Source organism: Chaetura pelagica, unplaced genomic scaffold (assembly GCF_000747805.2).
Source record: "Chaetura pelagica isolate M959 unplaced genomic scaffold, ChaPel_1.0 scaffold139, whole genome shotgun sequence".
Taxonomy (NCBI): Eukaryota; Metazoa; Chordata; class Aves; order Apodiformes; family Apodidae; genus Chaetura; species Chaetura pelagica.
In genome coordinates, this window is record NW_009970717.1 from 7106606 (window position 1) to 7131267 (window position 24662).

General features: G+C 38.4%; 1 protein-coding gene across 1 annotated transcript in view; it reads left to right on the forward strand.

The window, feature by feature from the left end:
* The window catches only part of CDH13 (cadherin 13), a 417908-nt gene that overhangs the window by 383343 nt on the left and 9903 nt on the right, over positions 1–24662 (forward strand). The window contains exons 12-14 of the mRNA XM_010006203.1: positions 6287–6429; positions 19038–19271; positions 20518–20733. Of these exons, the coding sequence (XP_010004505.1) occupies positions 6287–6429; positions 19038–19271; positions 20518–20733 (593 nt within the window). The remainder of the gene's footprint in view (positions 1–6286; positions 6430–19037; positions 19272–20517; positions 20734–24662) is intronic.

Genomic DNA, 24662 nt, shown 5'->3' on the forward strand with positions numbered 1-24662 from the left:
ATTCCTGCTCTACTTCTCTGTAAAATGCATTTCTTTAGAAGAAGCTGAAGTCAGTTTTTCTTGAGACTAAATCAATGGAAAACTGGTATTAACAACTGATGTCTGACCAAAAGCATGAATGTGTATAAACCTTAAGCCTTAAAATGCAACATTTTGTCAGTCTTGTGCAGCACCACTGAATCTAGTAGTGTATATATCCTGTGCACTGTACATTCTAACAGATGTCCCTGCACTTGGGAGGGGTTATTACTGTATTTCATGAGCCAGTTTGGCAGTGAAGCCAGAGAAATATGATGCCTCTTCAGACAGGGCTAGAATGAAGTATGGGAATGCTTGTGTTTGTACATAAACTGCTAGAAACTTGAGAGACATTTCAGGATCGCCCAGGAAAGAAACTGCTGCAGTGAGTTACTACAAAGATTGTCATGCCCAACCTGCAGAGCTGAGCTATACACTAGGGCATAGCTAATGAATTTACCCTGGAATATGTCCAGTTTATCAAAGGGAAACATGAATTTTCAGTAGCCAAAAATGCACAGAGTGGCTTGTGGTACAACACTGATGAGGATTTTAATTTATTTTTTAAAATTGTACTCCAAGCTGGCATTTCCAGCCTGTGAAAATACAGTCTGCAAGCCCATAAATCTGCTTCATGAAGCTGAAAAATTACTATTGCATAAAACCCCTATCTTCAGTAAGTTAAAAAAATGCATCTGGCCTAATACCTTTCTCAACAGTGTCACCAGAAAATGTGATTTATTTCAGGTTTTAGATTTCGTTAATGTTATGTTTATTCTGATGAATAATAGTGTACTCCAGTTAAGTTTGCTTTGTATATTTAAAATATATATATATTTTAAAGAATCTAGCCAAAGTAATTAGAGCATGTCCAAATGTCTGCAGGAGAGCACTGCAGGAGATGTTTTACAGTCTACTACACATTTAGCATATAGCTACACTTTTAGTAACAGCATTTCAATCCAAATTCAAAACCATGCATTTTTTTATGGTCATATATTTAATGGGAAAAGATGACTAACTATGCTTAGTTTGCCATCTGTGGTGTATAAGTCAAATATGGGGAATGGAAAATAGAATCATAGAATTGTTAAGGTTAGAAGGGACCTTAAACATCATGACCCAGGCATTTCCAAACTGAATGGCCAGCTACCAGACTCTGGGCCTGCCTTATATGGAAGGACATGAAGACATTCTGTCATATGGATTGGTAGAAATGGTGGTGTTCTTCCAGAGTCATAAAGAAAGCAGTATGTATTTGGATATCTAAATGGGAAAGCACATGAGGAAGCAGTATTGAAAGGAGGTATGAAAAACCCTTTTGCATCACTGACTTCCAACAGAACTGCTCACTCGTAGTATATCCTAAGCTAGTGTGTGCTAAGGTAAATCTATTTCATTGCCAGAATGTTTTGGTAATGTGGTGAATTCAGTTATCCCTAAGAATGCCTCCTTTCTATTGTTAGGACATGCTTGTCAGTGAACATGAGGACCATGGATCATGTGTTACTGACCTGCACAACATAGTGTTCAGGGACTGCAGCAGCAGATTTGAGGCAGTAGTTTTAAATGTGGGTATGAAATGGAAAGCAAATCTGTATATTCACTGTCACCTTGAAATGAATAAAATTTATTCATCAGCATTCTTTTTCAATATCTGAAAAGTGCAGAGCCACAACTGCTCCAAAGACATTCCTTCAGTGACTTCACTGACACACACGTTTTAAACTAAAAAAACCTGAGCCTGGAAGTTGCATTAAAAATATCTACACAAAATCCAAAGTAAATGTAGTTAGATGGCATCTGATGTAATACAGATGACAGAATTACTGTTACTGTTTTCATTCAGCTCAGGTCAGTAATTAGAGACACTGCTCTGCAGGGCTCTGAATATACAAATATGAAATGTAAGTTGCTCTCCCAAAGCTTGTAACCTGGAACAGGATGGGAGCAGGAATACCTTTGTTATCATGTAGTCAAATAGCAGAAAAATTGCAGTGTGTCATCATTACTGAACCTGGAGTATATCTGAACTGCAGAGTTGCTGTATTGCAAGAACTTTTACTTTCTAGTCTTCCTGGTGCCATATGCTGCCATAATTAGTGCAGGCTAAAGTAATGATAGCACAATGGGAAGCAGGTTGATCTCTAAAGCTCAACATTACATCCTTCATATATAAAGCATATGAAGCACAATGCTGTTTTAGTCCAGCCCTTTTGCAATATTTGTAGGTTTTATGCTTTTAACAGCTCTTTATGGCAGAAATATCTCCTCATCACTATAAGCAGAGTTGGGGACCCAAAACAGAGTGAAATAAAGTAACTCCAAAAAGCAGCACTACACAGGGCTATAAGGATGACAGAGGGACTGGAACACCTGTCTGATGAGGAGATGCTGAGAACCTGGGGCTTTTTAGTCTAGAGAAGAGAAGATTGAGAAGGGGATCTTATTAATGTATATAAATATCTGAAGGGTGGGCATTAAGAAGGAGGGGCCAGTCTCTCTTCAGTCATGCCCTGTGATAGGATATGGGGCAGTGGATGCAAACTAGAGCACAGGAAGTTCCACCTCAATGTGAGGAAGTACTGGAACAGGCTGCCCAGAGAGGTCTGGAGCCTTCTTCTCTGGAGACTTTCAAGACTTGTCTGGTTGTGCTTCTGAGTGACCTGCCCTAGATTCTGTGGTGATCCTGCTCTGGCAGGAGATTGGACTTGATGATCTCCAGAGGTCCTTTCCAATCCCTGCCATTCTGTGATTCTGTGATGGCACTACTGCAATGTACAGTTAAGTCCAAAATAAAGAGGAACTGGCACACTAGAGAACACAGTTCTGCACATACTAACACAGATGGATCAGTGTGCTTATGATTTTCAAATCTGAGTAAGTACATGCAGACATGCTAAGCTCATGTGTAACCACTTAAAAAGATGTTCTGATTTTCAAAACTGCTGTGCAAGCAGCAGATCCCACAAAAGTTAGAAGTAGGAAGTGAAGCTTTGTATTCTATAGTTCTGTTTTTTATAGTGCTTTTCTTAATGAGTCTCTTCTAAATGTTTTGCTATCACAGTCTTCAAAAAAATGAACTAAGAACAATCATCTTAACTGTACTGCAATATACTCTTAAAATAAGTAAAATATGTGGTGGGAATGACAAAGTACTACTTTTATGATATCCTGTGCCAAATCACAGGTTATACAATTCCGTTTTTTATTTGCACAGCCAACAGAGCTTTGCAGAGCAATCAAGGAGAGGATAATAAAATCCATTTTAAATTCTCATTACTTTAGAAGTGTTGAATCTTCTTAAATTGTTTTGGGGTTAATTGAGAATTCACAGTTTTACAATAGAGTAGGAATTGTTTAGGTTGCCCTTGTTTCATATTTTTGGGCATACCTTTGTGCAAAGTTATAAAAACAACAATGAAAAAAAAACCCACAAAGAAATGAAATGAAATAATGATCTGCATTGTTACTATTTTAGTAACTCATTTTTATGGGAGATAAAGCTCGGGTATTGATTAATGTTTAAATGGTTATTAAGTTGAAGGACATGTAAGGCTGATGGAATGTTACATTGTGCACTAGTTTTAACCTTTGATTCTTTTTCACACATTTCCTATAGGATAATTTCTGCTCCTAGGGAAGCCCCACTGGTGAAACTGGTTACCAGATTTGTCCTTTAATTGATTTTAATGTAGTAATAGCTCATAAAAATGTTGTATATATTAAATCATGGCTGTATATATTAAATTTTTTTTCCTGAAACAGGCTGCCTGAACTGGTTCAGCAGCCCCAAGGAAGGAGCATTTTTCAATACAAACATTATCTTGAAGCAAAGTCCTGGTACAGAACAGCAGCCATGTGGGCTGTGCTGCCTGTTGACACCTCAGAATTCAGCCACCTTCGTTGTCTGTAGGATAATATCACTTCCCCTAGAGGGACACCAAAGAAATTTTGAAGCTACTGATGATTTATTTTTTTTTAGATTCTTTTTTTTTTTTTTTTGGTGAGATGTATTTCTCTGATGAATCAAGAGAAGACTTTCTGCTAAAAGCAATTTTGTTTCTCAGAGATAAAACTCAGTATTTTTTCTTTGGATTATCATGCTTTTGAAACGAGTACTTTATCGATCTTTGAAGTATAATGTCAATCTACAGAAGAGTTTAAAGGGACCTGTGGGCCACATGGCAAATTCATAGGGATTTTGGAGCCTTGTGCTTTCTGAGGCATAAATTCAAGTCTTGCTCTGCTTTCAGCGGATCCAGTTATAACAGAAACCTGTTCTGTGGGCTGTGAAAATAGATCTATGTTTCTGTCTTGTATGTGCCAGGTGTGAGTTCCTGTATGTGCACTGCCCCCTTTATCCATGAGGAAACCAATCTGCCCAGAACTTTTCCCTTTTTAACAATTAACTTTTCATCCTGCCCAAAATGTATTATTCAAAGGCTATTAGAAGTTAAATCTGTTCTAATCTTTCCTAACTAGCATGGGGGAAATACAACCTATCTTTTCTTAATGACACTTTCCCATGGCAGTGTTTCAAATGTTGGAGGGGGAGCTTCTGAGATGAGGGATGGCAGAGTTCCATTCATCAGTTCAGTCAATTGTCTTCTACAGTGCCTCTTATTTAAGCCTGAGCCATGTACTAGGTAATTTCCTTTAGTTTTTCTTCCACCTTCAGCCAATGACCAGACCTACTGCTCAAACACAGTGCAATTTGCTGCATGAATAATGAATGATGCTAATGGCCGTCTCGGACATCTGACAGCTCAGAGCTGTGGCTCTGCCTGCTGTTCTGAGATCCCAGAGAAAGTCCAAAGTTGTCAAACTCTGCCTGATTAAAACAGCTGGACAGAGAAAAAGCATGAGTTACATGGGGCTGTGAGGTCTGAGAGCAGGACAGGGGGGTTGGAGGCAGCTGGACAGGGCAGCTGCACCTTGCCTGTGTGTTGCTGGCTGGTCCTTACTCTGTGATACTGGACATCCCTGAACAGTGCCAGAGGGATTCAGCAACTAACCACAATTTACTTTTTTGCTTTCCAGAGGGCACTGAAAGATCAAGCCTCTGAAATGAGCATGCAATGAGACCATGTCTGTCTTTGTTAGCTTGCAATTTATTTTTTTCCTTTTCTAGCAACTGCTATTTTATTTCATTTTCTTGGGTTTTTTGTGGGTTTTTAACCCCCCAACATTCTGTTGGCTTTGATTATTAACTCAGGAAATAGCTGTACTGATTATTTTTGGCAGCATTATCACATAGAACACCTTTCAGATGAATGCCACTCTAAGGGACTGGCCAGGCACATACTCATTACACAGTAACAGGTTTCTTGTCAATTATTTATAATTTAAAATGTCTATAAAAGATTGTATGGCTGTTTATGAGCTATAACAATTCACTAAAAAAAAAGATAAACAGGCTGTTATACTGAGTATAGATTATATGATTAGAGTTTTGGTTTAAAATATTAACACATTTCATTGGAGAGGGAATTGGTACCAGATAATTCAGCTTTGTGTTGTTATATAACTTAATATGTTTGAGTACAGAATTAGGCCCTAATCATGACTATTCTTATGTTTATAAGTCCTGTCAAGTAGGGCAGTTGTTCATTCAGATAACATGTATGTGATTGAATTATTCCAAGATTCTGAGCATCTATTTGAAATCATCAGAACCGGACAACCAGAGATCACAGACTGCAGAGCTAATGTATGCAAACCAGGTCTGCATGGAACCAGCTCCTGCTCGACCATGCGAATGCACAGTCTAACTCTCTGCCCCACCATTTATTACATTTCCACCTTCACCCAAAAGAACTATTTGTAAGGAAAAAAATTAAGAACACTCAAAAAAAATTAATATATCTCCTATTCCAGCCAGAATTTTGAGTCTGGAAAAAGGAGGAGTATGAGAGGATTCATGAACTCCACAAATAGCAGTGTTGATGCAGAGATCCATGGCAAGTGGTCAGGTATTCCAGCTGTGTAACAGCGTAGGGAACAGGTCCCACATGATATACAAAGCTTTGGGACATGTGTATCCAAAGAGGTGGACCCGTACCCTTCTCTGTAACTCCATCTGTCACGTAAGCCTGAGAATAATGGGCTGGCTCAAAGGGAAGGCACAAGGTTTAAATTATATTTAAGTATTCAGAGGCACAGCCTGTGAAAACCAGAGTGTGCAAAAACTATTATTTGTAGTAATGTAATTGTTCTATGTCTAGATATATAATTTGTTAACAACTTCCATGGCTTTTTTTTTTAGGTATTCAGTGTACAAGGACCCAGCAGGCTGGTTAGAAATTAACCCCACCAATGGTACCATTGGCACCACTGCAATCCTGGACCGGGAGTCTCCCTACGTTCAGAACAACGTGTACACAGCTCTTTTCCTGGCAATAGACAGTGGTGAGTACCTTGTATGGACCATACTCAGTACTCTACATTACTTCTGTCCCTGATTGACATTTTCTGTTCAGAAAAGTGCACATGGAAAGCACATGCTTCAGAACATGGCAAGGTGGGCTCGTAAAGGTATTGGACACCTTTGTGACAAACAGAATTGAGGGGAATTAACTTAAAACGTAGAACAGCTTTGAGTTAAGGTTATGACTCACACATTTATTCTTACACTGAGATCTTAATGCTAGATGCACAGTCCATGAACAGTCTTGGAAAATAATAAATCTTCTTTATCAGACTTAATTTCTTCATTATATTTGAGCAGTTGGTAAGCCCAAGGCACCTAAATACCAATAACAATTCATCCCTGATAACCCTGAGTTCTATTCCATACAGTGACAGAGACAATAAAAACATAAGTAAAACCCCTTGTTAAAATGCAACATTTTTTACATATTGTGTGGATTAAAGTTCCTTTTGTCAAATATAATAAAAAATTAAATTATGTAGTAAAAATTCAGTGAGTGACTTTAGAGGAGAGAATGAAAGAGAAAATCCTGCACTTTCCAAATCTCCAGAGCTAAAGGCACAAGATAAATAAAATAATTTTTCTGTAATGTAATGGCTCATATGCAAAGGCTTTTTCACAGCTGCAGCTGGTTTAGCCCTGGTGATGAATTGTAAAATGTTCTTTTTAGAAGACTAATTCTACTTTTTTGTAACCACAAGATTCAGGGAACATTTGCAGGGCCTGACAGGAAAAAGAAAACACCGCTGAAGTATAAAAAAATTCTGCTGAGATGGTGATTGACTTAGATATTCACATCTTTTTCTGAGGAAATTTCCCTGGAAAAATGTAGCACTAAACTTATTTCTGTCTTTTGCTTGCTATCAGATAAAGATTTTTTGAAAGGCATCTTAAAATCTGATACACTGAGAAATGTCATCTTATATTGAAAGGGAAAATTTGGGAGAACATTATTGAGGGGTTAGCAAAAGGCAGAGCTGCTTATGTTTTAAAGGTAGAATCAAATATCCTCGACATACAAGGAGAGCAAACCTGGTTTGATCAGCCTTGAGAAAAGAAGGCTTCGGGGAAACCTTATTTACCATGTTCCAGTATTTAAAGGGGGGACTCTCAAGAAGATGGAGACTCCCTATTTACAAGGAGTCACATGGAAAAGACAAGGGATCATGGACAAAAGTTGCTCATGTGGAGATTTCAATTGGACACAAGAGGTAAATTTTTCACCATGAGACCAATCAAACATTGAAGTAGTCTCCCAAGGGAAGTGGTGGATTCCCCCACATTGGACAGTTTTAAGTCTCAGCTTGACAGGGTGCTGAGCCATCTCTTATCAACTATAGCAGTACCTAGAAAGGTTGGACCAGATGATCCTTGAGGTCCCTTCCAGCCTGGTATTCTATGAATAGATGAAAGCAGAGGCTGAATATTTCCAGCTGTGGATTCCAGTCTGAATGACAGTGGATTATTCACTATACCTTTGTGTTCCATTTAAAGCAAAAACAAGCATTGCTTACCTGTTCTAAGCCAAGAACCTCACTGCTAGGTGACCCCTCTTAATTCCCAGATATTTTTCATTCTGGAAAAACAAGAGAAGAGAAAGGTGTCTGTGTGCTGAGCAGCAGAGCAAGGGAAAATACTTAACATGGTCAGAGTGAAGGAATCCTGTTCAGTTGAGGTGCTGAGTCGGCATCTAATTCAAGGGGCTGCTACTGTGATTATTTGTAGTTCTGCAGTGCTGGTAGCACAGGAACTAATCTACTCCAACAGTAGTGACTTCTTTGAATGGAGCAATTAGAAACCACATGTGTGAATTTAGTACTGTCATGCTATGGTGTTAATAATGATCATTCAGGAGTATTGTATTATTTCTCTATATGTCACTCAGCCACACGTGGAAGTGGCAATAAAAAGCAGAAGCTAAGTAGCTGACACTAACCTTGTGGTCTGCTTCACCCCCTGGGTGAGCTACCAAACAGCTTCTGAAACACATTCAACTTAGAGGCAGGTTGGTAACTGAAAACATTGTATAAATATGTAAGAATGGAATCTGTGGGAGTTGAGCAGAAGTTCCCCTGGAGCCTCAGCACACCCAGAGCCTGCCTGTGGTCATCCCTGGCCAGGGGTGGGGTGCTGGGCCCTGCTGGGAGCCCCCCTGGCTCCAGGCAGCTCCAGGACACCCCTGCCACCTGCTCTGCCCCTGTTGCCCTTTGCACAGGGAGCCAGGCTGTCCCTGCCAGGCTTAACTCTCAGCCTGAACTCTATGGCTGAAGCAGTCAAGGAAGTTTTATATTTTATTTCAATGTGTAGTTTGGGGCAGGCTGCCTTGTCCCCTGCAGTTTTAACTGGGACTGATCACAACCGTGGAAGATGTTCCCCGACTTATATCCAGGTCACTGACAATGCTAATTAGCAAAGCTGTGAAACCCACTTCTTTTTTCTAGCCATCATAGCTAATGTCCATCTTGAAAAGGGATATTGCATTAGGTGACAGGCCAAATTGTGGCAGAATAACATGAAATGAATAGGAATTCTTTCAGGCCTTCAAAAGGCAGTTGTGTTAACTTATAAAGGAAAAAAATCCAATTGAACATAACTGGATGTGTCCTCTTTAAAGCAGCACTGCTCACAGCTGCAAATCTCTTTCTTCAGGTTAGGAAGTGTAGCCTAATACCAGTGAGCATGGTTAGGACTTCCATGTGAGAGGGCAGCCAAAGGCAGGATTAAGAATTGCCAAATGAGGTAGGGTGGTAAATTGAAAATTCAGAGCCATTTCCAATAGAGCAAGTCAGTTGCTTGGGCTGACAGACTGGGGGTGAAAAGGGAGAGAGTGGAAAAAAAACCCAACGTACTTAATCAGAGATACTTTTTTGAAAAGCATTCAGTGTAGGTTATTATTTTCTTTGGGCTATCATCTCTAAATGAAATCTGAGATGTGTTGGGATGTGCATTGAGGCAATCTAAGCTGCCTTAGATGTTCTTTTCTTAACTGGGAAATAGAGAAGAGCTCAGGTAATGTCCCCTGTGCAGTACAGCCCAGCTCTCAGCACAGCAGAGAACACTTCAGGCCAGGCCCAGCTCCAAACAGGTGCTCCCAGCCTTCCCAGGCAAACCAGGGCAGCTAGAGCTCTGCATGTCCATGTGGCCTCATCAACAATGCCTAATCCACCTTCCCCCACCTCATTTCCAGCAGCACTGGAGGAGTTTCAGCAGTGTTAACATGGTTAGTTGCCCATGGAAAGGATTGCAAATGTGATGCTTACTGTGGAAGGATGTCTGAGAGCTGAGTACTAACTATTAACAGTATTTATAATAAAGCAAGGGTCTAAAATCAAAGAAAATTTTGGACTTTAGACCTTGCTATAGGACTTTCCACATCCACTAAACTAGTAAATAAATGTATTGTTTTCCATTAGTGTTCACAGCATGTAGAGTTTATATAATTACACAAAATACATTGTTGTCCCATCGTATTCCATGATGCCCTCCTTTTAAAATGACCTTATTCCTGTGCTAGCTTGGGTGAGGTGTGGGGACAGCTGAAAACAAAACTCCCAGTGATACTTTTTTCACACCCTTTCACTGATGTCAACAGAGAAGCTGTCATGGGATTCAGCAGGCTCTGGCTTCTTGATATCACGCTTCGGTGCCAGGGACAAGTGCCAGGGAATTCTTCTTACTTGTAGAATGTTGAAGATTTCTGTCAGAACTAAAACCAGGAGCTTCATGCTTGGTAGTTCTTGATCCATCACATCTGTATCTTTTTTCAGTAAATCACAAAATTGTTCTTTAACAAAAGGACAATAACCATGATTGAACCATAGACAAAGTAATCATCCTACCGCAGGACAGATTTTAGTTGTTTATAATATTATTTTTCAACTTAGTAATATTATTTTCAGTGTTATCAAATTAACAGCAGAGAAAGGTAGTTAAGTATGAGTTATGCTATTTCTTATCTAAACAGTTATTTTACCTTCCCAAACATAATTCAAACATTGCGTAAGAGCAAATTTGATTGACATAGTAATAATTTTATAGATAATAAAGTGTGACCTTTTATTCGGAGAAATTTAACTTTTGAAAGGAGTTTTTGGAATGAATATCCTAATTTTCTCTATACTTTTGATTTCAGTAAAGGTCAAGGTAGTGCCTTTAGAATTTAAAAAACGTTTTATTAAAGACTTGTGTGGACATAAGAGTCTCTGGCCTATTAGAGAAGAAATTACACACTGGTAGGAAATATCATGAAGCAGAGTTAACACATTAAACTCTCATGAGCTGTGTTTAATCTGAGAATGAGCTCATAATAGGACAGAGGTTTATGCAACCTTGGAAAACATCAGAGCTTTCATTTGATTGATAAAGCTGCCAATAATGGTGATGATTTTATTTCCTGAATTTAGCATTCTGATCACTAAAATCAATGCAGTGTCACAGGCATCAGTGCAATTATTTGGAATGTTTGTAGAACACACAGATGGTAAACACAGACATGCTTGGAACAGACCTTCCAAATTTGCTGCATGGCCACAATGTAGTCTCATCCTACAGATCCTATTACACACTGGAGCATTTGGGATGACTATTGTAAAGGCAAATATCTGTAGGTTTTTCTCATAAAGTCAGTCATGCCAAAACTCTCCAGGAAAGGCCTTCTTTTCTCCTCTGTATTCTGAGAACTTGAGTCACAATTTAGAAAAAGGGAGGAGGAAAACATAAACATTTTTTAGGTGAAGCTAAAAAATATCTGGAAAATATGTGAAATCTAAAGAAGCTCAAATTGTTTCTACATTTCCTTTAAGAGGGATGGATAATAAAATATATCCAGATTTACCTTAGTTATGCAATAATGAGTCATGTTATTGCATGATACCCTAGTTAATGTCTCCAGCTTTTTCTGCCTCTTTAGAAGGAAAACTTGGGTTACCTTTGTTTGCCTGATACATGGAAAAACCACCCATGCTGCTGAAGTGTGCCAGCTGCTGGTGACAAGTGATGAAAAACTAGTCCCAGCCTTGCTGATTAGGTTAAATGCAGTTATCAAGCTCACTTTTCTCATGCCAGCCTGGTGGAGTGCCACCCACACAAAGCCAGAGAGCAATGTTCTCCCACTGAGATAGGTACTCTCATCCAGTGTACATGTGCCTCCTTCCCATCAGACACTCTCATCACCAGGGAACTACTGAGACAAAAATGGAGAAAATAAGTTATTTTACTATATTAAATATAGAGGAAGAAAATGTCATTAAAAACGCAGCATCTCTTCCAGATGTTAGAGATACTCAGAGATGGAGTTAAGGATTCAAAAATGTAACTGATGTAGCTTGAAATGCACTAAATGACAGTGAGCACTGCTTCCTACTTGTGCAATACTGCACAAGTGAAAAATAACTGTTTTCCTTTCTGAGGTGGCTCCCTACATGGCATCACTATGGGATGTCTGACACTGCCAGCGTTTGCATGGCAGCCACCCCGAGTCACAGGCAGGGAGTCCCACAGGAGCTTGAGCTGCTGGACATCAGTTTCAGGAGCAGTAACCTGTACTTAATGGAGTGTATGTATTTGAGCAAGGTAAAGGTTGGAAGACACTAAAAAGGTGTGATTGTAGACTGGAGTCGTTTCAGCATGTGCCTGGAGCTGCACTGGCCAGTTTAGAAAACAACAACAACTTGGAGATTGCTGCTGTGGCTGTGGGCAGCTGCAGGTGCCTGCAGGAGAGAGCTGAGCTTTTCACTGCTGCACATGCAAAGCAAAATGAGGAGGAACTGAGTAAGGGTCTAGTTTTCACTTTTTTTCCTTGTTTCCAAGGACCAGCTGAACTACACCCAAGCAATTTCAAATCCCATTTATTGCACAAGTCTCGATAACTCCTAATCATTAATAAGAAAAATTATCATTCTGTACTATGGGTACTGAACAGGAACAGACAACGTCTAGAAAAAACAGGAGTAATGGAGAGATGTGTAACAACTTGCAATTAGAACTTTTCCTTACATGTATCTAACCTGTCTTCCTGCTTCGTGATGGACATAATTAAATTACCACAGATTGATTCTACCTAAAACATGTTATTTTTTAAGAAATCAAGCAATTAGTTGCCATGGCAACCCAATTAAGCCAGTTTTATACCCCTTATCTTAATTGCTGTATTAATTGAGAAGAGAAAATAAATTGTCATCCTTTTTCTCGCCATCTTAAATTTCAGTAAAATATGAATTGCACACAAAATATTGTTTTAATTTGTCATCATGGACTCATGATTAGAAAAAGGAATGAGAATGCTGAAAACAGTATTTAAGACGGATGGCGTGTGTCAGGAGCAATTTGTTATGCTGAAAGAGCTGTGCTCTTTTGAAATGTAATCACTTAAAAATAGGATCTGCATATATTATTATCTGAGCGAATGACTGAAGGTTTGCAACTTTAAAAGACTGTTTTATAAATTTTGAAAAGCATCTCTATGCCAATAGATGCAGAAAATGCATAAGAAATTTCATCATCTGAGACGTTTGGGACCCCATTTATAGAAAATGTCAGCTTGTGGCATTTATGAATCCAGTGTTCAAATGTCTCAGATTCCTGCAGCACACCCGAATCTTGGCATCTTCCCACTCTATTGGTTCCATTTACATTGTCTGAGATATTAATATAGTTCAGCTTGAACACAAAATGTAAATGGGACACGTCTGTCTGGATGGGATTTTTGCCTGCAGGGAGGGTACCTGCTGCCAGATCACCCAGTATGCACACACTTGCTGATTAGAAAAACAGCATATGGAAGGAAAAAAAAAGCACATGAGGAAGGAGACAGAAACTGGTGTTTAGATTTTCCTAGCAGTATCATTAGAAAGCATGAAGCTTTTTATCTCTCAGCCCAGGGTTGAAGTACAGTAATGTAAAGAGAGATGATGTTACTCAGCCTGGCCACGTACTGCACAGTCTGGCTGCATAGCTCCCTCCAAACCATTTGAGCACTTCTGTCATGGTCTTTTCATTCTCTGCTTTCCACCTTTCTTGGTGTATTCTCCTTCAAGCAAATGTGATGCTGAAAAAGGAGAAATTGGTGAAAAATGCATGTCCAAGGAGAGCAGTCCCACATTTCACAGGAAAATGAAAGAAGGTCTGTAGGTATCATTGCCGTTCCCAATTGACCCCAATATGATTATGATTCAAATGTAGTTTATACAAGTTTTAAGAGATAAGGCTTTATTCATTATGGTTTAGAGAAAAGGTAATTGTGCCAGAAATTATCAAACCCATGTTCTCAAAGTTGTGGGTTTTTTCCTGCTCAAATATGAAGAAGAATTGTTCTTATTATAATTGCTCACTCATTTGGTGTCGATGTAACTTTGTTAGCCAGCAAAAAAAAGTAGAAGCAGGGGAAAAAAGTTGGAATTGAGCTTTCTGGGTTGCATAAGTGATAGTACAAGTGGATTAAAAACTGTTACTCATTGGTAAACCATAAATATTCTAGTAAAATTTAAAATAAGTTCATTTCTACTCTGTCAGCTTGAAAGGAAATCCATACAGCAATGGATACCCTATTGCTTCCTCTAGGTGTTAAATGGCCTTGTCATTTCTGCATCATGGCATAGGAGGACAGAGATAATATGTATTAATTTGATGGTGCTGGAAGCTTAATTTAATAAGAAGAAATGTGTAGAGAAGTCTTTTTACCATTCATAATGACATGTGGAAAGGGACAGTTCATGCTCCACTCTTCCTAAAAGCTGTTCTGGCTTCCAGCAATGCTGTGGCTTCGATCTTTGTGGCAGCTGGTTTCTCTAGAGTGGTTGATTTTTCTTCTTTGGAAATGTGACAAATATTGCCAGAATCCAAGGTCTCTGAAGTATAATAGTTCAAATTAAATTTCTTTTTTCGTATTTGTTTCTAATTAGATTTTGTCAAGGCATTTCCATAAATATTGCCTTGCTGTAGCAACCAAGATACAAACCATTAGAGTTCTAAATAGATAATATTTCCTACCTTTTAGCTTTTGATACCATTAAGTGAACTTTCTAAATCTAAGTGGAAATGTCTGGAAATGTCATTGTCTCCCAGTCTTAACACTTTTTGATTTGTGTGTCTGGCATTTTTCTTGTTAGTTGATTGTCAATGTTTTAGCAGGGTCACCAAACAAATTACATTATTTCTATCTGATTTATTCTGATTTGCTCATTTTCACATAGCATGTGGAAATGTATTTTTTGTGTGTTTGATCATCCTTGTACTCCCTTGTGCAACTTGTTCTACATGCCAAGTTTGGTGTCAAAGAAAAAAAATCATTTGAACCAGAAGGGAAAATATTTATTGAAGATTTTTTGTTGGTGTTCACAAATTAAATGAAATTTTATTTAGCCAGAGAAATATTGTTATTATGTACAATCTGATTAGTTTATTATGGTCTTTAAAATATTTTAAATGTCCAATTCTAAAAGAGAAAAAAATACTAAAGTACACCTCAGGTATTCCAAAGAGGTATTTAAAAATTTCAGATCTCAGAAAACTCAAGGTAGGATGGACAGCAACAGTTTAATTGTTTGACTTTGGGTGGTCTGTTGATTGAAGAAATATTGTTTTATGTTTTAAGCAGCCATGTTCAAGCAATTATTGTGTATTTTTTAAGATTCTTTCCACTGCTTTATTGAGTGTGCATCTTCATTTTCAAGGGCAATCTAAACTCACCATCATCTCAGATGTCCAAATCCATTAATTTTCTAAATTCTGAATAAATTTTTGAGTACTTGGAAAATATAATCAGGGTCATTTAGGCTAATCTTGAGATTTGGTGCAAACTGCAAAGGGAAAGATGGAACAACTGTATTAAATTCTCAGGACTTTTTTCTCTTTAAGGTGCATTTAAACTCCTCCATTTTGAACCTGATCTACCAATTTTAGAAGAATGTTTCTGACCAGCTTCTTAGGCACAAGCTGGCACTTCAGTGTAGATGAACACCTGCTGTTAACTACCCTCATGCTCAGCTCTACTCCTAAATAGAACATGGTAACCATGTTGTTGTCATGGAAGTACCTAAATTTATTTTTTTGCCTGTTGGTGTTGTTGATAGAACCCAGTTAGTGGAAAAAAACACTAGGGAGTGTGGAAACACCAGGATGCCATGGCCCAGATACCAGCATAGCCAGTGCTGTGTTCCCCAAGTCTTCCTTAGCAGTGAGGGGAAAAAATGTATGAACTCAAAATGCTCCATGAAAGTCACACTTTGAGTTAAAACATATATAAACAACTTCGATATTGATGACTTGAGGCTACATAGTTATTATCTTCTACATTTACTATTTTAAAGCTTCTGTAGATATGCCAGCACAAGATGTGCTGAGACATTGAGACATGACTGTGTACTCCCTCATGCAGTGGGTCCTTCTATCAGTCTTTTATGATGCTACAGTAGGAAGGCAAGGTAGGACACAGGTGTGTTCACATCGTGCAGAGAGGTGGGTGTTGTGTGGTCACACCAAGAGTTTTTCTTTGGTTACCACCAAAATTTAAGTCCTCAACTTTCACTGAGTTTTTAGGGGTGTTTGGTTTTTTAGGGGTGTGCAAAGACCTATCAGAAAATCTCACCTGCTGTGTGGCAATTCCTAACTCTGTATGTTTGCTGTCATTTCACAGAATTGAAAACTGTTGATATTTGAATGTTCTGATTAGGAATGTCTTAATTCACTTTCAAAGCAGTTCAGATACTGTCTTTAATTTCACGGAGCACAACTCAGCCACATTAGATATCTGTACACAACAGCATCACATTTTTGTAGAAAAACTAGAAAGTGGAACATGAAATGGCTCTTCATGTCCATAAAAATGTTATGCTCAGATTAAATGCATCATCAGCCATTCAACCATATGATTGCTTGTTAGACATGCCATTTTATGCAAGTCCTGATACTTAAGAGAAATGTCAGCTTAGTCCATGGCTATCATTGTGCATAATTGGAATCTTTTAAGAAACTAACTACCTGATTGGCAGTCTCATTTGAAAAGTTAGATGTCTAAATGCCATCCTGACTCCCATGGGAACTTTTTGGACCAAAACTGAATGCCAGTTTTCAAATTCCTTGGCTGTATTTCTATAGAGGGGCTTATAATTTAAAACTTTACCCTAATAATTCTAATATGAGTCCTCATGGTTTTTCATTAAAATTCAAGTGCAGAGAAGCATTCAAAGTATCCCTTTCTATAATATTTCTTTTGAAACTTTTATTATTTTTTTTTTAAATGAAGATAGCAACATAGTTATTTATGCTTATAGCACTGAAATCCAATTTAACATCTACATCTCCTGCTAACTGTCCCTTGAATCAGGTCTTATTGTATTGGTTTACCTATTAATTCTTCTCTCAGCTGCAAGGCTTTGCAATCCAAATTAAGAGAAGTTTTATTTCAGAATTAAAATGTGCTATGGAAATCTTTCATTTCAAAACCAAAGCTGTCTGAAGATCATGGGATTTTTTTATTATTTCAAAGACACAATTCTGTCAAATTTATAAAAGTGATATATTCCCAATGGATATGTTGTGACCATTTTTCTTTGATTCATCTGTTGTATTTTTTATGACATGTGTGTAACAAGCTTCAATTTATGACCTTGACATTTGTTATTTTTCATCTGGAGGTCTTCATAAATCACCAGAAAATTTTGTTTAAATCGTTATATATAAACCAACCAGAGAAAAAGTCATTGAAAGGGACAGAAGCAATTTCCTTTCTCTCTATTTGTGAGTAATAGTTGAATGGCCCATAAGCCACACAAAGATAGTGAAACATGAGCATGGCAGAGAAAATGCTGCCATATTTGCATTTGACAAAATAACAGTACGTTCACAATGCTGTTGGCTTCTTAATTTCAAAAGGCAGATTTTAATATTACTGACTTCAGAGAAAGATAAGAAAGGCAGTGCACAAGACATTATCAGTCCCATGTGGAAATAATGCATTTAAAATTAAAGACAGCAGTTTAATTAAGTGCATGAAAGGCTGTCTTTTATGATCATATTTCAAATACTCAAACGTCTTTTCATCCATTCTGCCGTATGACTTTACTTAATAATATATCAAGAACCAAAAATGTATTGGAGTCTTTCTGCAAATTCAATTAGTCCAATAAAAAGTGAAAAATAATTTCTTTTTCATTAAAAAGAACTCAACCCTAACCCTTCTGATGACACAGTGCAAGATGAGGAGTGGGGGGAAGCTATAGAACTGTGAAAATCCTGCCTTTGTTACGCATTTATGTGTGCATGAAACAGATGAAGTGTCACCATTAGGAACATTTGTTATTGAAAGGACTAATTGCCTTCTGCTCCAGCTAGTAGTTTATCAGATCCAGACCACAGGGTATTTACTTCTCCCTTAGGATGCACTCACAGTGCAGCAATAAACCCAGACTTTATTGGGCTGCTATAGGCAGGGTAATTATGCTAAAGTGTACCTCTTTAGGTGCTAAACTTCAAACGACCATGACACATTGCACTAGTGATAACAGGTTAAGTGCAACCTCTTGAATCCTTTCTACCTGCTAAGGGAAGTGCAGAGATCATAGATCTTGATTACTTAGACCAGAAAAACGAGTAACACAAACAACTCAGAAGTGCAGCATTTGAAATGAGAAGTGATTAAGCACGGTGTATGACGAGGGAAGCTCTGTGCATGGAGAAAACTTGGAGTTCAGTTAAAATGGGATGGCAAAGGGATATTAAGCTTTGGACTGAAAGCAGTAGGTTACTGGCTCAGCCATGGCACACATCTGTAGTGACTGAAAGTTATTACCTCTTGTCAGCTCCTCTCTGACCTCTGTGAAATGAGGTCCTAGTCTCAGTCTGGCTCTCAGTGGGCAGACATCTCCTTTACAAACACTTGCAGTGCCAAGGCTGGTTTGTCAGTCACAGTCTTGGCACAAAGGCTTGTCACAGTACCACATGAATAAACAACACCCTCACCTCTGAAGCTGGTTCTTCCAGGTCATGGCTGAGGCAGGCTGGCAAATAATTTCAGAAAGCTTGAAACTCCACTGCTAACACAGGGTGGCTCTGGGTAAATAAAATATGTAATTTTCCAGGGTTGCAAGTTGACAGGCTTCGCTTCTGCTGACATAACTAAATGTGGTCCTCAGGGTTGTTGGGGAATGATCTGGTCCAGTTCTGTATGTAGGCACTCACCATACAAACTGATTTCTCACTGCTGTCATTTTTCCTCTTACTTGCCTTGTTCTTGCCTGTTTTATACCATGCTGTCTATCTAGAGGATGTTTCCTACTATGTTTCTCTCAGTATGTGTTTATGAACAGATTGTTTTCCAGATATCTATGAATGTCCTAATCTCATTGTAGCTTCAAAATATTCCTCTCCCAGAGGTTTCCTTACAATAATTACCCATACTGTAGAGATTCAGACAAGCTGCATTCTGAAAATACAGCAACAAATTCACAACAGTTGACTCTGCATTTTTTAATGCAGTAATTTTCATAGAACAGAGGTAAGAACTATAAGAATTATTTTTTCTTGCAAGCATGCAGGTACAAGTGTTTTTGGAAGTATGATTTAATAAACATATGTTTGCTTTTTCATATAGGTAACCCTCCTGCTACAGGTACAGGAACTTTACACATCACCTTGGAGGATGTCAATGACAACGTCCCAGCCCTTTACCCAACACTGGCTAAAGTTTGTGAGGATGCAAAAGATCTCAGGGTAGTGGTACTAGGAGCATCAGACAAAGATCTTCATCCCAACACAGATCCATTCAAATTTGAACTGAGTAAGCAATCGGGCCCAGAGAAATTGTGGAGAATCACCAAGCTTAACAGTAAGTCTAATGTTTATTTTTGTATGCGTTTGGTCCTCCCACCTCTACATCCCAATGTACTCACCCTGGGGCTGCCAGAGTGTGCATTCAAGAGCAGTTGTGAATGAAAGTCTTGTAGGATGGACCCAGTGCTGCTGCTTTACACTGTGCTATTTTTGCTTGGGCCACATGCCTGGAATCTGTACCTCTTTCTTCTTCTTGTTAAGTTGACCCAATTTTTCTCTTTTACCTTTAGCTACTAATGACTTACAGTTTTGTAAATGTTACCATGTTACATGGCATGGAATTTGTTTGCATGGGATGCACCAGGCTTTGCAATAGGACAGCATGGAAGTTTTGCATGGTCTTTAGCAATGCACTTGAAAAACTTCCTAATTTTTTGTATTTCAACTCTTCACAAATAAAACACCCAGCTGCACTGGGACCATACACTGTTGCTAAGAGGATCAAGGCACATGCTCTGCAAGTGCAGATGGTTTGTATGACAAATTATGGACACAAAGTACTACGTTTTTTATTAATGTAGATTGTTTCTGTTTGTTTTCTAGTACGTATTCTTTGTCACTATCAAATATTTTAGCAGTTGATTTCATATTCTTAGAAGAAAACTAAGGTGGAGGTAAAGACTGTACTTGCCTGCAGGACAAAGTGCAGGAGTAATTTTCTTTGCTGCTCTCCAGACATCAAACCACTGCTCAGTAAAACCCCTAAAACAGTTAGCACACTCATCTGGGTACCAATAGCTGTTATGACCCAGTGTGCTCGGGTGGAGCAGATCTGTGGGTCTGAGGAGACTGTACATCCCTTCACCACCTCCTCAGGCAAACTGGAGAAACAGTTAAGCAGCTTTGCCTGTACTTCCTTGCAACAAGGTTTTTTCCTTTGGCAAATAGATATATTCTTCCCTCTTGTGTTGGTTTGGGAATGATGTGCCTTAGCACTTCATTAGTGTATTAGTTTCCACAGGCAAATTCTGCCAATAATTTGCTGACCAAACAATGTATTTAAACAAAAGGGGCTCATACGTCCTTCTGGTGGGGTTTGGAATATGTTTGTAATTAGATCTCAGCCCATGAAATAATTTCTTTAACTGCCTCTTCTTACCTTCAATTCAATTATTCAATCTTTTCCTTAGGTTGTTTCCATTTTTATTCTTCATTTTCATTAGTAACTGTGGCATGTTTACAGATTGTTCTTCCCTTCCAAACAACCACAATTTGGCTAATTCTCACCTTATCCTTTGCAGATACTCATGCACAGGTCATCCTGCTTCAAAACCTGAAAAAGGCCAATTACAACATCCCAATTTCAGTGACAGATTCTGGAAAACCACCTCTGACTAACAACACAGAACTGAAATTACAAGTGTGTTCCTGCAAGAAATCCAAAATGGACTGCAGTGCAACTGATGCCCTTCACATCAGCCTGACCCTCATCCTTCTTTCACTCTTCAGTTTATTTTGTAAGTCTTTTCCTGAACTGTAAGTAATGAAGCATTATTTTAGCTGCTCATTTGTGCATTGCATGCAAAACCTACCAAAGGAGAAATTTAATTCATACATTGATAACACAATGCAGGAAGTTTGGATTGGTGTTTGGTTTGGTTTGTTTTTTTTCCTGAGAAGTTGCTATAAGAAAGAGGGAGAGGATAATTTTTTCATGGTCAGAAAACAGCAAGGAGTGCCTTGTTGTCAAATTAAGAAATAGAAGTAGTAATTTTAAGAGGAATCTGTGAGGATTAGAGCTAGTAAACTATAAACTCAGAAGTAGCCACTGTAGTAGCAGATTTATGAGATGCTTTCTTTCATCTCTCTCTATTTGAATTCAATTCAAGAACAGAAACAGGAGATTAAAGGTGTTCTTGTAACAATAACTGTGCTGGGTCACCAGGAAAATGAGTACTGTCTGCTTCAATCTATTCCTCTGTGCAAAGTGCACAAGCCCCTGGAACATGAGGAACTTATTCAAGAGTCTGGGTTGGAGGGCAGAGAGAAAGCTTTCTGAAAGAGACTTACAGAACTCCTAATTTGAACTGGAAGGAGTAAAAAAATCACAGGATGGCTGAAGAGCAGGAATTCAAAACTATGGAATCCCAACATATAACATAAGTGTGTCCTTGGCTCATCCTGTGACGGATTCCAGAATTTTTTTAATGTATTGTTTTGAGTTCCTATCTATTGCAAAGGAATAGCTGTATCCTATATCTGTAACAGTGAATCTGTTATTCAAGGATTATTACTGTCTTCTAATGTTAGTAAAATACGTTGTATGGTGAATTAACACCTAGGCTGTGCTGAATATATTCCTGATGAGTTAAAATGTACCGTGAGGCAGAGGTAGAGGTCAAGGCAGACACAGCTTAGACATCTGAGGCTTCGTGTGTGCCTGATTACACATCTTGTCAGGTTTGGGTTTTTTAGAGTATATTACTTTTATCCCAAAAGGTTAACACGAAGGTCATTGTGAAAGGGCTAGAACTAGCTAATGTTTGTGATGCTCTTTGAAGATGAAAAGGACTTTATAAATGCTGAGTGCAAATTCAAGTCCTTTGTTCCAATCAGTGACATCTGAAGTCTTTCCATTGCCTTTGGTTCAATTATTTTGGGTTTAGTCTGCTGGAACTAAACACAGACTGCAGCTGTTAGAAGTAATAAGTTAAAAATATTTGACAGTATGTGACACTGTTGCATCAGTGATATAGCTCTAGGTATTGGAAAGTTCTTGAGTTGCTTTTAGTGACTATGGATCTTCTCCAACTGAACTCTGGGAAAAAAAATAGGCTCTTGATATCTACATGGTGCTCTGAAAGACAGAGGAATTCCCTCTCTTACTGTAAAAGCAGCACTGAATAGATTGTACACCATGAAATAGTACAGACATACCTAAAGGCTCACTACAGCCTGGGTTCACCCAGAGTGCTGCAAGAAGTATGGAGAGAGTTGCAGAGAGGAGTAAGATTATGCACACAATGTGCCAGTGTGGTGTTCTGGTCTGTTGTCTGAGCTGTAAAACCAAAACAAAGGGAAATAGTGGGTGAGTTGAAGGGAAGGAGAAGGAAAGTTCTCTCTCTTGGGGCAGAGGCTGCTTTTATACACAGCTGTGTGTATCAGGAGAGACTAGAACCTTAACAAAGGACATTTAAAAATAAAATGCTGCTGTGGTTTGTGTTCAGCCAGACACAGAGTGAGGCTGATACTCCATGTCTGGCACATCTACCTAATCATGCTTCTGCAAAGCCAGCAAGCATAACAATGTTCATAACTATTTTCCTCAGGTGTAAATGACTACATGGAGATATAAAAGAATGAGGCTGGGAGCCAGTTAAAATAACGTGGTTCTGTATTTGAACTGCTCCAGAATGTGCTGGTACCATTGCATTCCCCATTCCTTTTCAGTGCTTTTTTTTATAACTGCAATTAGTTTCATTGCAATGTTTTGTATAGCCAAAATATTTATCAGAGTAATCAAAGATTATGATGCCATAAAAACAAAGAGAACTTTAGTGCTTATTGAACAGATGAAATATCCTATTTCTAGTGGCAAGTTATGGGTTTAATTTTTGCAAAAGCCCTTACATGCCTCACTTTGTTCCCAGTGTTGATGTTTTATGAGGCTCTTGTTCCTGGGAGGTAAATCCTTCAGTCAAATGAACTTTGTTATTCATGCCAAAGTATTTCTTTTTGTATTTGACATCTGGTGTGAGGATAGATAGGCCTCTGAAAGGGCTGCTCATGTTACAGATGCCCTGCATGAATCTCCTCCCCATACAAAACATCTTGGCATTATCATTTAAATGGTGCAATTATTATCTATACTTAGAAGATGTGCCTCCTTTGTAAATCATGGAAGAAGTCATATGTGGTAGATTTCTGAAGGATCTGAGCATAGAACTGAAGAGCCTGATTAATACTGTAATGCATGCAAAAAGCAGCAGTTTGGCCTATTCTGTAGCTGCCCTACTGTGTTCAGTATAGTGAGGGATAATGGGATGCAGACTGCAGAGTTGCCTGGAAGCTCTTGGAAAGGTAGAGATACTTGGAACCAGAAAAATTTAGTTCCTGTTAGGCAGAAACAGAAAATATAAGATGCCACAGTGTATGGGCAGATTGCTGGTTTTCCACAGGTGGAATTAAAAGGCAGTCAGTAGAGAGCTGGTTGTAAAAAAGGGCATCTTTGCATATTTTTACTTAGTCTAATGAATTACCACTGGGAATCACTGAAGCTGAGCTGGAAAGATGGATCATGGAGAGGCACAGGGCTTTCCAAATTAAGCCTTACCTATCATTAATGCGGATACCATGTGTAAGATGAGAACTAGTATAGTGGCATCTTACCCTCTGTCACCTTTTTCTAGACACTAGTGCAGATAAGATAGCACCAACATGTTCAGATATAATTTAGAACTTTTAGGAATTAAATTACATGCAGGTGACTGAGAAAACAAAATAAGCCAAAAAAAAGTGAAAGATAGAGATAAAAACTAAACGTGTGTATATTGTCATGAAGTTAGTAACAAAGCTCCCCCAGGCCCTATGGAAGATGTACAAAGAACTACTCTAGCTGGCAGAACTAGGCTTTATATGAATTACAAATTATTTCTATTAATACTATTGTTTAAAGGAGTATTTGAATTCTGGACTTTTGACTTGACAATAATTATTTCACTTAAGTGCATAATCATACAATGATAATTGCATTTCAGATTTTCTTTTATATTCTACCAGCATAAAAGACCAAGTTAGATTCAAATGTGTTGAATCAAGGGACTAAAAGAGGAACCAAAGGCACAATAGTCGTGTTCTGAACAAGCAGAATTCAGAGCAATTCCATTAGCAGCTCAGTCACACTAGCAATAATGTTTTACTTAAATTTCCTTGTTAGAAAAAGATTCATGTTTAAACATTTCATGTTGGGGGAAAACAAATTGATATCTTACTTGACTGTCAAACATTGATAAGACACTACTTTCTGTTAACCTGGCCTGTGGATTACAAAGTTGTAAATTGACTTGAATTTAAACAAGTAAAGTAATCCATTATTATGAACAGACAGCAAGGTGAGAGACTGGGGGCAAATACTGCTTTGAAGAAATTAAATAAGCTGGAGGTCTCTACATTGGAATTAATTTGTTAAACCGAGGGTGAAAGGCCTCAGGTGTGTTGAAAAACAGAGACTTGCACAGATGTCTGTACTGTGATTGCAACGAAGCCTTAGAGATACCCTTGAATTTAACTACCTGTTAATTCCCACTAACTTTTGCTGTTTCATGCCTGCTGTCCCCCACCGTAATGTCTTTCTGATTAGAGGAAGGCAGCTACAGGGGCAGTAGACAAATTGTCTTGGTTTTTTTCCTCCTTGAGAAGTATATATTTGGTATTAAACTGTTACAAA